The 12,445-nt window shown below is 39.8% G+C and overlaps 1 protein-coding gene across 1 annotated transcript; it reads right to left on the bottom strand.

The window, feature by feature from the left end:
• Positions 1 to 284: 284 nt before the first annotated feature.
• On the bottom strand, positions 285 to 11,610 carry nacad (NAC alpha domain containing). Its single transcript, XM_062985295.1, has 8 exons — positions 11,179 to 11,610; positions 4,360 to 9,003; positions 2,982 to 3,070; positions 2,648 to 2,719; positions 2,092 to 2,238; positions 1,763 to 1,894; positions 678 to 800; positions 285 to 426 (listed from the first exon to the last, which is right to left on the bottom strand). Exons 1-8 carry the CDS (start codon positions 11,225 to 11,227, stop codon positions 412 to 414), a joined length of 5,271 nt encoding a protein of 1,756 aa, XP_062841365.1. The 5' UTR covers positions 11,228 to 11,610; the 3' UTR covers positions 285 to 411.
• Between the last annotated feature and the right edge of the window lie 835 nt (positions 11,611 to 12,445).

Here is a 12,445-nt window from a genome sequence, read left to right as displayed (position 1 = left end):
AATTATTTATTTTTTTAAGTTTTAGAGTTAATAAAACAATATATTGACCAATCAAGAACATTCACCCTAAGTGAAAAGGTATTGGGGGATTAATAGTACTGTTGGTGTATAGAAACTTATGTGTTTGCTTTATACATGTTAAGTGGCTGGCATTACAAAGTGGCACATTTGTTTCAAATAAAGTGTGAATAAATGTGACTAGCATATTTATCACACATTGTGTGGGTGATCACAGATGCCTTTGGTGTCCAGCTTCCAAAATAAATAAAATAACACCATTAATCTATTATTTTGTTTTACAGTTTATTCAGCAAGTATGGAATATTGAAGGTACAGTGTAGCAGCATTACTGGGACGGGCGATGATGGCTATGCCAGAAAGAGAAGCAAGGGACAGGCAAGACCTCTTTTCTCACATGGTTAGCTCCTGTAGACAGAAACAGTATTACGTCATTATTTAATCTCAAGTTAAATTGATAGTTCAATAAAAACACAACATAAACTATCTGGCAAATGTTTCTGAACACACATTTGAATTGTGCAGTTATATACAATTACTTATTTGCTTTTACAAAGGTGAAGCAAAAGAGGAATGTTTTTATTGTTAATTGTCATTTAGATGTATAGCCACTTGTCTCTTTACTTGTCACTTGGCAAGTAAAAAGGTTCTCGTCTTACCATAATAGCATTAACAATGTCATTTTTGTTGTGACGTAGTGCACGGACAGCCTTAGCACGGCCAACGTTAGCCTGAGCCATCACCAGCTCAATATCTCTTTGTTCCAGTCCACTCTCATCCACCTAAATACGTAAAAAACAAGATTTGTCAATATTACACAGTAAAATAAAGTTTGAGCAGGCTGAGGTGAGGTGACCGGTGTAAAACACACAAATGCACAGAAAGACTGTTAGCACTAGTGTTAAACTATGGGCATTACCAGTAACAGTAGAATAGAAATTTTTATTAGAAACGATAATGTTAAAAGTTTGTTGTACTTGTTACCTACTGCAATTCTTACCTGTATTTTTGAGCTATTTTATACACATGCCATTCCCAGATGACTTTTTTTTTTTATTGTTTTCTGCGTACAATAAATGAACTATATATAAGACTACTTCTTCTTTTTGTGATTTAGCTACAGAAAAAAAACATGACTGGAAAAGCATGACAAGCATGTTGATGCTGCAAATTTACATTTTTGTACAATTTAATTTTAATTTATAGAGTAAACGTCAAAAGTATATGCAAATAAATTTCTATTATAGATACAATTTATTTTACAATGAACCACACTGAATTAATTGTAGCCTTTTGCCACTTCTGGGAAAAGGTTAGAAACATTTTAAGCCTTTATTCAAAGCTATTTGTAGCTTTGAACAGCTATTTAGAATTATCTCCTTCTGTTTTACTCTTTTCCTCACCTATATATGCCTGTCAATGGACGCTATGGCATTTTTTAAGGAATAAGGACAATTATGTATTTATGTAAAATATGTATACATTTATTTCTTCTTGTTTCTTATGTTTGTTTTGCAAATTCGAAAAATCTACATATAGTCTTCACACCATAACAACATGTAATGGACAATAGCTGATTAGCCCAAATATCTTTTGTGTTCTTCCTCTTCCCATATTCCATGTGTTGTTGTGAGAAATATTGGCGCAAACACCAATTTCTTTCTATGGTAATTAGCCTGGGAGTATGCTAAAATCACAACTGAAAAGTACCAGTTATTGGGAATAAGGACAACAATGGATTTACCTCCTCTTCCTCTTCACTTTCCTCTTTAATGGTGAGACTGGGTATGATGTCAGGAGTCAAAGGTAAGGGGTCGAGGGGCACCTTAAATTTCTCTGCAGCAGCTTTGTGCACCTGCTGTGACAGGTCCTCAATCTGTAATACATGCAAAAAGAGTGTGTCTATCACAAATGTAATTTATTTTTCATGTTTCCACTGTTGTACATACTCACGCTGTGGTCCTGTAGAATATAATATAATAGTTGTATCAGTGATAAATAATACACTTTTTTCAATATCAATCATGTTATTAAAAAGCAAAATGATCGAAAATCTAGCACAGAATTTCCAACCTTCGCTTCCCCAAAGACTATGTAGATATCAGATGCAGGGCTTTTGAAGACATCTGGGCGTGTAATAACAAACAGGATGTTCTTGGACTTTCTGATGGTAATGCGAGTCACTCCATGGATCTGTTTTAGTCCAAGCTTTGACATAGCCTTATAACACACAGCAAAACAAAAATGGCATTTTTAAAATTCTAGATAAGAAAGATAAGGTACACTATCAAATGTAAGATCAAAAGTATGTCTTGCCCACTCAGTCAAAAGAGCATTTGTCAGTAAGGCTCTAATATTAGAAGGTAAGGCCTGGCTCACAATACAGATTTATCCTAAAGGTGTTCAGTGGGGTTAAGATCATGAAGCTCTGTGCAGTTGACTTGAGTTTCTCCACATCAGCTTTTCAAAGGTCTTTGTGGACCTTGCTTTGTGCCCAGGGCATACACTTTATTTTATATGATAGATTTTGTGCACCTATTAGCAATGGGTGTGGCTAAAGCACATGGACCTAATAACTAGGAGGGTTGTTGACATACATTTGGCCATATAGTTTATTATGAAGTCGTACCTTTCGTGCCTTCTTCTCACTTCTACTCTGCTTAGTTTTACTCACTGATTCCTCAGTGGTGGTGTGTGATATCTGTAAGAGATTAATACATTGAGAAGCAAATTATGTTCAACCAAGCATATATATACAAATATGTTGCCACAAAGTTGGAAGCATTTAAACTATTTAATTCAGTTGTTTTATATACCTACTAGCAATGGATGTGGCTGAAACATCTGAACTCAATAATTAGAAGGGTTGTCAACATTGCTTCAGCAATAAAGTGCTTAAGAACTGTCTTCTAAAATACATTCATCCGACAGGAAATGAGTGTGGTCCATTCTCAGTTTCTCACCTGTGGGTCTGAGGGCCTCTGAAGACTTACGTCTGGCTCTTCCAGTTCCGGAATCGAACCATCACTGTCAGTTTCAATAAAGGAACCTACTGTATATAGATAATATAAAACATATATAAGATAATTTCCTTTTAGTCTTTTAGGTTTTACTTTCTCGAATAGTTGCCAAAAAGTTTGTTTAACCTGTGGAATTAATTTTATACTAGCATAAACAATATGCTCTTGTGTCTCTTTAAAAACACTGACATTGATGAGTACAGGCTGGAGAAAGTGGGTAAACCTCTGTGCTAGTTTTCCTAGTCAGGTGTTAATATAAATGAATATGATGAGATGTAAGTAGAGTTTTTTCCTTTTAAAAATTTAGCTATGTGAAGTACATCACCTTGGATTTTAGAATCCTTATTTAGAACAGGCACAGCTTGAAAGTCATTGAAATAAAAAGGTTTGACACAGTTTTAAAAATTAAAAGGTCCCAAAAGGTTTTTTTTTATTGGGAGAACTGTTCTAGCAGGAATTTAATCAGAGTTACAATATTGTGAATCATTAATAAATAATTCTTTGTGTCATAAACTGATAATGATTCTTTAAAAACAACAATTGATTAAGTGCTTCATTAGGCAAAGTAGTTTTACTTTTGCATCGACCCAAAAATCATTTCAGTTCCATCTGACAGCATTATTAATTAACCAGTAGGGTTCACATACCATTTTTAGTCTGGACTTTATGTAACTCACTTATGTAATACAACAATCCAGGTAACTCCAAATGTTTTTTCTTGCAAGTTTGAGTCTTCATGACAATGAAATATGTATTTAAGGCAATAGATTGCCAATAACACATACTGGGATCCTTATTCCATGCATCCTTTGTTTTTTAGCTGATTAAGAAACCATCCTGGTGACCAGTATGTTTTTTGGTTTGCTTTTGACTTTATTTGATCAGAGAATTTAGTATAGGAGCATTACATGTTAAGATCTCTTGTTCATTGGTAAGACTAACATATTTGTGTCCCAAACACCCAGTATCAAGTGATCTAACACTTTAAGGTGATTGTTGCCTGTGGTCCTTGCATTCTGTATACACAAAATAGCAAAAGGCAGAAATGTCACCAGTGGCCATTAATGTGGCTACTAATAAACAAACAGTCATATTAGTTTTGGTGGGAAAAGCAGCAGGACTTTTACAGTGCTTCATATGAACAAATAATGTTCATAATCCTGAGTGTAGGATGCATAAGCAGTGTTGAAGCATGGCGTTACATAATATTAGATAAAAATCTGGATAATGAACATGCACTCTGTATTATATCCCTGCTACATGTGCTTATTCGTACTTAAATTAGTCATTAACTCTTTGGCTTCTTTGTGTATTTGCTTACCTTCTGGGTTCCCTGCTCGATGTATCTTTGACCTTAATTTTGACTGTTTATTGACCCTTTGGTTTGTGTCTTGTATAGGAAAGGAAACTTCCTTTGACTCAATAGCTGGCTGTTCCACGTTGGACTTCTGCTGAGATGGCCTATTATTTTGGGCTTGTTTGGTACAAATGTAAAGATTACTCATGCTAGAACTTTCAAATAATGACTGTGACTCCTGTATAGGCATAGAAAGGTCCTCCTCCAGTAAAACTGTAGATGAGTTCTGTGGACGCCTGTTCTGTGGATGTTCTGAACTATCTGTTCCAAAAGCAAACCTGTCCCTGACACGAGCATCGTTGACGTCTTGTGTGCTTTTGTGAGATTTAAGCCCTTGTAAGGAGCTATGATCAAGTGCTTCTTGTTGTTCTGACTTGGCAAGACCATTTGTCTCTGACAAACCCACTGATTCTGTGACAGCAGGCTTTTTTTCTGAAGTACTGGTGTTGGAGATTACTGCTGGAGTTTTGCTGGAATATTTTGGCTGTATTTCCTGTTGAGTCTCTTGAGTTAATTGGTTACCAGTGTCAGCAGTTTGACTGGTTTGAGTCGTGATTATACTTTCTTTTTTGTGTGTCTCTTTCTTTTTCTTTCTGCAAGCAACTGCTCCACTGCTGTCAACTATGACGGGTTTCTTTGGTATAACGCCACAATCTGAGTCAGTTTTTTTCCTCTCATGACAAATCGATTTCTGTAAAACCTCTGTGTCCTCTTTGTTTTTTTCCAAAAGATGAGTTTGCTTTTCGTCATCCTCGTTTACCTTCACATTTAGACATGTCTCTTTGTCCTCTTTTGTTTTTAGATCATCAAAGGTCATTTCTACCTTTGGTTGACTTAACAGACTCTGAGCCACTTGACCACCATAATCGGTTTGATTGTTTACTATTCCATCAGACAGTATAATATCTTGAATATTTTCTTCACTTCCTACCCCCTCATGAGAACACATTGCAGTCTTTTTAAGTTCTAGAGCATTTTTCAGTGAGAAATTACCAGGTTTTGAGTCACTGAATCTTTTTCTGAAATCAAAAGTGCCAAACGACCCTCCTTGCAACTTAAATACGGTGTTGTTTTCCAAGGCTGTAGAATCTGTATTTACATGGCAAATTTGTTTGGGGGCTTCATAAACTGTTAGGTTGTTTGATATATCAGAAACCTCTGTTGGCCTACACTTATCATTTTGTTTGTATAATCTTGTTGAAGCAGAAATCTGAGCTCCAGCAACTTCTTGAGCTGATCCCAGGCCTTCCAAGGGCTGTGTTAGAGAAACGTCAGAACTCTTTTCTTTGCATTTGCTTGATGTGGGTTCCCCAGGAATGTTAAACTCAGTGTTATGAGTTTGATCTTTTTCATCTTTCCCATCTTGTGAAAGGAAATTTAATGACACAAGTGTTGATTGTGTACTTGGAATACCGGGTGGAGTCTTTTCTGGGTCATTCCATGAGGTTACCAGAATTTCTTCAGAATAACGTTGTAAAAGTGCATTATTTTCAGGATTTTGAAGGTTGTTTGCATCATCCTCACCCCCTCCTGCCTCTGACAGGTCCTCAATGGATTTCCAAGGTGCCAAATTTGGCTCTAGTGAGCCGGTTTCATTATTTGTCATCTTTTCTGGCAAGTCAGAGTAGCTGTTGTCCTCAATGTCAGCTATGATGTTATCTCCAGCTGCAAAGTTGGAAGTTACAGATAAGCCCTTGTTGTGCAGTGATCCAGCTATCTCACACATGAGTACATTGTCTGCATCAAATCCACAGCACTTTACCAAAGACAGGGGCGCTACTGGATCCCAACCTTCTGGCAAAACACTCTGTTCTGTCAGGCTGCTTTGAGAGTTTTCTTTCTTCGGTGAAATGGCTAACATGCGGTAGGACATGTTTAAAGAGCCATGACTTACATCATCAGTGCAAGGTTGATTTTCTGCGAGATTGTCTTGGTCAAGGGAGTGTTCAGATGGGGAAATATCAACAGGAATTAAGTTATCTGGTACATCAGACAACTCAGGATAGGCGCAAACTGGTATGTTTGTGGGGCTACAGTCATCCTTGGGGTAAGACAGCAAAGGAACTCCTTTGTTAAGATCATTTGTTTCTGTATCATCAAGCCGGAGTGATGTATCCATAAATTCAGAGTTGTTTCTATTTTTTTCATCTAGTTCTTGAATATTTGACTCATAGTTCATGCCTGCAGCTGTTGCACCAAGCATACAAAGAACTGGTTTTTGGCATGTTTGTAATATTTCATCTAGCTGTTTTAACTTAGCTTGATTTTCTAAGTCTTGAGTGTTGATCTGAACTGTCTGTTGAGACTCCACAGAGGGTGTATTTTCTGTCTCTACTGTGTCCTGTAGATCTGTGCTCTCACTTTGTTCTTTAACATCACTTGTAGAAACTACTTTATCTGCAGTTGATTCCTCTGATTTTCTGGTTGTGCTCATGTCTTCATCATTTGCTGTAGATACTGGCATATAATGATGAACTATTAAATTAGGCCCAGAGGATCCAGAAGAGATGTCCATTTCACTTTCACTTCCAGTAGATTCTGGTTGTGCATGGATTATTGGTTGCACATGATCATCTTGCCCAGGAAATTGCTGAGTAAGCTCAGCATGTCTCTCTGTACTGTACAGGTGATCGTCATCTCCATTACAGGAGGTTGAATCAATTGAATCCTCTGTGTCATCCTGATAAGCAAATGACTCATCAACTCCTTCATTTATTGAGTTCTCTGAAAGTGAATTTAAGAAAGATGCAGACGTATCTTCTTCCTTTGGCTCGTCTACACGCCTTTCTCCAATCCTTATGGCGTCTATTTGCTCACCCAAATCACTGTCGCCATTTATGTCAACATCATCTTCATCGTCATACTCATCCACATCACCTTCTTCCTCCCCAGCAGCGTATGCATCCACATCATTGTCCGGCTCCTCATCTGTAGGAAATAGTGTAATTTCCATTGAATCGGCCTGGAATATCAAGCTTGCATGGACAGGGAGCTTGGAAGCAGGAAACATCCCATCCACCACAGATACATCCTCCATGGTGCACCCTTGAAAAAACAGAGCAGATGATCCCATCTCACTATATAAGCTGTTATTGTCAGTGTCTGACACCTCTGATGAACAAGTAGCAGGGGTCAGGCTTTCAGTTTCCAAGGGGGTTGAAGCTGTTGTGAGTTGGTGACTGAACAGAGAAGAACTTGCCAAATCTGAAGGAAAGTCTTCCTCCACGCTAAGCGGGGCATCCTGTCTAGAAAAGTGCTCTGAAATGCAGACATCAAAGTCCAAATCTAGGTCCTGATCTGGATCATCCAAAGACTGGGTTATATCAGTGGCTCTCTGAATTTCTGCTTGGACTAAGGAGACCTCAGATCCCTCTACCCCATCTTCTGAGTCTGTGTTTCTGCCACTGCTCTCGTGTGGGGAATCATTATCAGTCACCCAGTGTGGTCTACAATTCTCCCTCCTCACCCTTCCTTCCTCATGTTCTTCGCCCTCAACCAGTTCTGGCATAGCAGGTTTGCAATAACAGTGCTCTCTCTCAGTTACATGTCGTTCATCTCCCAGTTCATCCCCAATTTCAGAAAGCGAGCCCACATAGCAAGCAGACACTTCCTGCAATTCAGCTTCCGCAATCAGGTTTGGTGAACAGGAGTGTGAGGTCCCAGAGGTATAAGAGGAAGTCCAACTGCCACCTTCAGCAGTCATGTAGGATCCAGAGGGAGAAGTGGGAGGGGAACATAGATCCGATTCATCAGTTGGAGAACCAGGACCTGGGCTTGAGCTGCTTGGTTGCCATTGTTGCTTGGGATGTGAGCAGTAGGCCATCTTAATAGGGGTGGAAGGTGCTGTGTAATAACGATCTGGGTCCAGACCAGGAAGGACACCAATGCGTTGTGGGTCAACTGGGTAGGTGGGCTCAGAAAAGGATAAGGAAGGCACTTCACCCTGAGATAAAGGTAATACATTCCCCTCATCATCTGGGAAAAGGTTGTTTTTTAGCTCAGTATCTGTTGCTTTGGATTCCAGAACTGAGCATTCAAGCAGCTCATCCCAGCCTCTCTCCTGTCCAGGGTTGTGGGTTAAAGACGTATCCTGGTCAGATTTCTGACTTTCTTGACCAGTGTCAAGTTTAACTTTCTCCATTGCCATGGTCTGTTTCTCCATTGGAAGAGCAGAAGAATCTAAGGGTTTGTTGTCTGAACTTGATTCTTCATTACTTGCTTTTTTGCCTAGCAGGACTCCTATCTGTGTCTCCATGTTCTTCAGCAATGTTTCTTGCCCCATAACCACCCTTGTATCCATAGACTCAGGTTCTTGGTAGTCACTCTCCACCTCAGACCCAGTTAGAACTTTAATCCTCTCCATTTTCATCGGCCCCCTTCTGCATGTACCGAATCGTCCTGTTAGCCGGCCTGTTGTCCGCCTGTCTGAATCAAAGCTTGCACCTTCTGGTTGAGGCCTCGTGAAAGTGTTTGGCTTGGACATAACCAAGCGGGGTCCAAATGGGGTGATACGTTGTGGGGAGAGCTTGGGTGGAGTGCATGGCGACGGACTGGAGGCACTGTCTGTCGGAGTAGATGCTGTAGAGCTTGATGCTTGTCTGGACAAATCTAAAAAAGATGGCATTAAACAGAAATCAAACATGCCCATCATCAAAGATCAAACATGCTCAACCACAGCAAGCTTTATACAGTTTGACGATCTTTTTCAGTACACCACAATAAGTAACAACACAAACTGTTTAATCATTAGGATGCTATGAACGTAAATATCAGTCCAGTAATGGCCTCAAAATGTCACATAACACATTCAGTGTATTGCTGGGAAATGTCATCTACACTGAATCATAGCATTCAGTATAGTAAAAATTCACTGCCTATACATTTACTGGGTTACTGGGTAGGGAAATTCTACCTAGTTGTTATGTAATAGGGCTGTAAATAATTTGGTAAGTAATTTATTGTCAGTTCAAAACAAACCATTATAATGAATCAAAGTTCAATAATTGACTCTGTGGCCCTGTGTTTACCCCTAATCTATCAAAAATTAATTTCTGAACATCACAAGATACAAGAAAGTGAGTAAAGTGAACTGTAAATCATGCAGAACTGTGGTATTTGTAAAATGTTCACAACAACAACAGGCTGTTATAACAAAATTGTCCAGTTTACACTTAGTCAGAAAAGGGATTAATAGATTATTATTTTGAATTTGTAATGTTACAGATCAGCAGTTTCAGAAAGTGAATTGGCTATCTACCCCTCATATATACACCGATCAGCCATAACATTAAAACCACCTTCTTGTTTTTACACTCACTGTCCATTTTATCAGCTCCACTTACCATATAGAAGCACTTTGTAGTTCTACAATTACTGACTGTAGTCCATCTGTTTCTCTGCATGCTTTGATAGCCTCCTTTCACCCTGTTCTGGTCAGAACCCCACAGGACCACTACAGAGCAGGTATTATTTAGGTGGTGGATCACTCTCAGCACTGCAGTGACACTGACATGGTGGTGGTGTGATAGTGTGTGTTGTGCTGGAATGAGTGGATAAGACACAGCAGCGCTGCTGGAGTTTTTAAACACCACACTGTCACTTCTGGACTGAGAATAGTCCACTAAGCAAAAACATCCAGCCAACAGCGCCCCGTGGGCAGCGTCCTGTGACCACTGATGAAGGTCTAGAAGATGACCAACTCAAACAGCAGCAATAGATGAGCGATCGTCTCTGACTTTACATCTACAAGGTGGAACAACTAGGTAGGAGTGTCTAATAGAGTGGACAGTGAGTGGACACGGTATTTAAAAACTTCAGCAACGCTGCTGTGTTTGATCCACTCACACCAGCACAACACACACTAACACACCACCACCATGTCCGTGTCACTGCAGAGCTGAGAATGATCCATCACCCAAATAATACCTACTCTGAAGAACAGCAGGAAAGGGGGCTAACAAAGCATGCAGAGAAACAGATGGACTACAGTCAGTAATTGTAGAACTGCAAAGTGCTTCTATATGGTAAGTGGAGCTGATAAAATGGACAGTGAGTGTAGAAACAAGGAGGTGGTTTTAATGTTATGGCTGATCAGTGTATACACACACACACACACACACACACACACACACTGTATTATGTAATAACATATAAATATATACAGCTTGTACATGCTGCTTATATAGATCCCAATTCTCTGTGTGTAGTGTGTGAGTGAGTAATATTTTACACTATTAATATAATTTATAGTACCATATGGAAACACATGCAATAAAAAATTAGAGCTAATTCTACCTTGATCTATGCTGTAGATTCCAAATCAACATTTTTATTCAGTTTCAATTTCTGCACAGGCACTTGTTTTGGCTGCTTGTTTCTTATGCAATGGGGCTTAAAACTGATGCTGTGTCATGCTGGATGTGTCTTCTGGGACTATGCTGATGCTGTATCAGGGTGCGGCTGGACCTTATTAACTCTCTCTCTCTCTTATTCCCTGAAATCTGACCAGTCTCAGCCACACATCTTTATTCTGTACTTTACTGCTGAGCCTTTCCTATTCAATCAGCCTCTGGCTTGCTTCATGTATCCTGATTCCATCAACAGCACACTTTTTTTTCTACACATCCTTCATCTCTCTCTCTCTCTTGTTTTTCTGTCTCTCTCTGCCCTTGTAGTTGCACACAGTAAGACGTGTCCTACATCCACAGATGTCCATGTCCGCGCATGTTTCCCTGTCCAATTCTCTGATCTTTATGTTTTGTGTGTGAGTGGGATTCTTCTCACCTGGAAGCTCTGTGTCTGTATCCAGCAAGCCCTGCGTTTCCCCGGGCATTATGGAGCTTATCCGACCTCTGACGCAGTTACTATTAACAGAGAAGTGGAGCGCAGGAGGCAGTGAACAAGTGCAGGCTGTGCAGGCTTTGGCGCTGAGATGCTGTCCTGTTGAGCATGTGTGTGTTTGTGTGTATTTGTGTGTAAGTGTGTGTGATAGAGAGGGCTGCAGAGGATCTAAGAGGGATGCAGGTCTCTCTTCGATTGCAGCGAGTGCTCAGCCCAACCTCTCTCTCTCTCTCTCTCTCTCTCTCTCTCTCCCCGTCTCTCTCTCTCCCCGTCTCTCTCTCTTTCTCCTGCAGTCTCAGCAGCTATACCTCCCACTGTATATCCTGCCTCACTCACCCTCCCTCGCTTGCCTTCTAGCTTCTTGCTTTCCCGTTCTCCAACTCCTCCACCACCTCTCTCCACCCACTTTGGCTCCTTTAAGCAGTTACATTACAGAATATGATGTCAGCAGATTCTGGGTCTGTATCTCTGCTGCCACTATTGTTATCTGGTGGAGACTGAGATAGGAGTGTTTGTACATATGTATGAATGTATGAATACACAAAGTGAGCAGAATTTTTTTAACACTGTTGTGGATTTAATTTTGAAACAGTAATTTTGATAAATTAAATATGAGGTGCTAGGCTGGCCTGCCTGCATTACAGACATATCTCTCATTTTCAAAGAGAAAGTGCAAAATATGACACCAAATGCAATGAACTGTATTGCAGCAGGTATTACTGGTAGTAAGTTAGGAAGGAATGTTAAGTGGATGAGTTAAGAACTCAGCTTACATTATTCCTTAGGGCGGCACGGTGGCTCAGTGGGTAGCACTGTTGCCTCACAGCAAGAAACCACCTTTGTTCGTTTCCCAGGTGGGGCGGTCCGGGTCCTTTCTGTGTGGAGTTTGCATGTTCGCGTGGGTTTCCTCCGGGTGTTGCGGTTTCCTCCCACAGTCCAAAAACATGCAAGTGAGCTGAATTGGAGATACACAATTGTCCATGACTGTGTTCGATATAACCTTGAGAAGTGATGAATCTTGTGTAACGAATACCTACTGTTTCTGTCATGAATGTAACCAAAGTGTAAAACATGAGGTTAAAATCCTAATAAACAAACAAACAAACATTATTCCTTAAAAAACCTAAAACTTAAGACAGTTTCCACTATATTTTAGTCTATCTGAGAACTAGTTTTCTGAAGTACTTTGGAGCCCATCACAGTAGCATGA

Source organism: Trichomycterus rosablanca, chromosome 23, assembly GCF_030014385.1.
Source record: "Trichomycterus rosablanca isolate fTriRos1 chromosome 23, fTriRos1.hap1, whole genome shotgun sequence".
Classification (NCBI taxonomy): domain Eukaryota; kingdom Metazoa; phylum Chordata; class Actinopteri; order Siluriformes; family Trichomycteridae; genus Trichomycterus; species Trichomycterus rosablanca.
The sequence above is the reverse complement of the archived record's forward strand: the minus strand, read 5'-3'. Positions and strand labels throughout refer to the sequence as shown.

Bases quoted from the DNA above. Each gene is read 5' to 3' on its own strand.
- nacad (XM_062985295.1), bottom strand. From the start codon at position 11,227: ATGCCCGGGGAAACGCAGGGCTTGCTGGATACAGACACAGAGCTTCCA. The intron at 1,895-2,091 runs GTTGGAAATTCT...CATGTATTACAG, and splicing joins TAGTCTTTGGGGAAGCGAAG to ATTGAGGACCTGTCACAGCA. The intron at 801-1,762 runs GTAAATCCATTG...TTACGTATTTAG, and splicing joins AAAGTGAAGAGGAAGAGGAG to GTGGATGAGAGTGGACTGGA.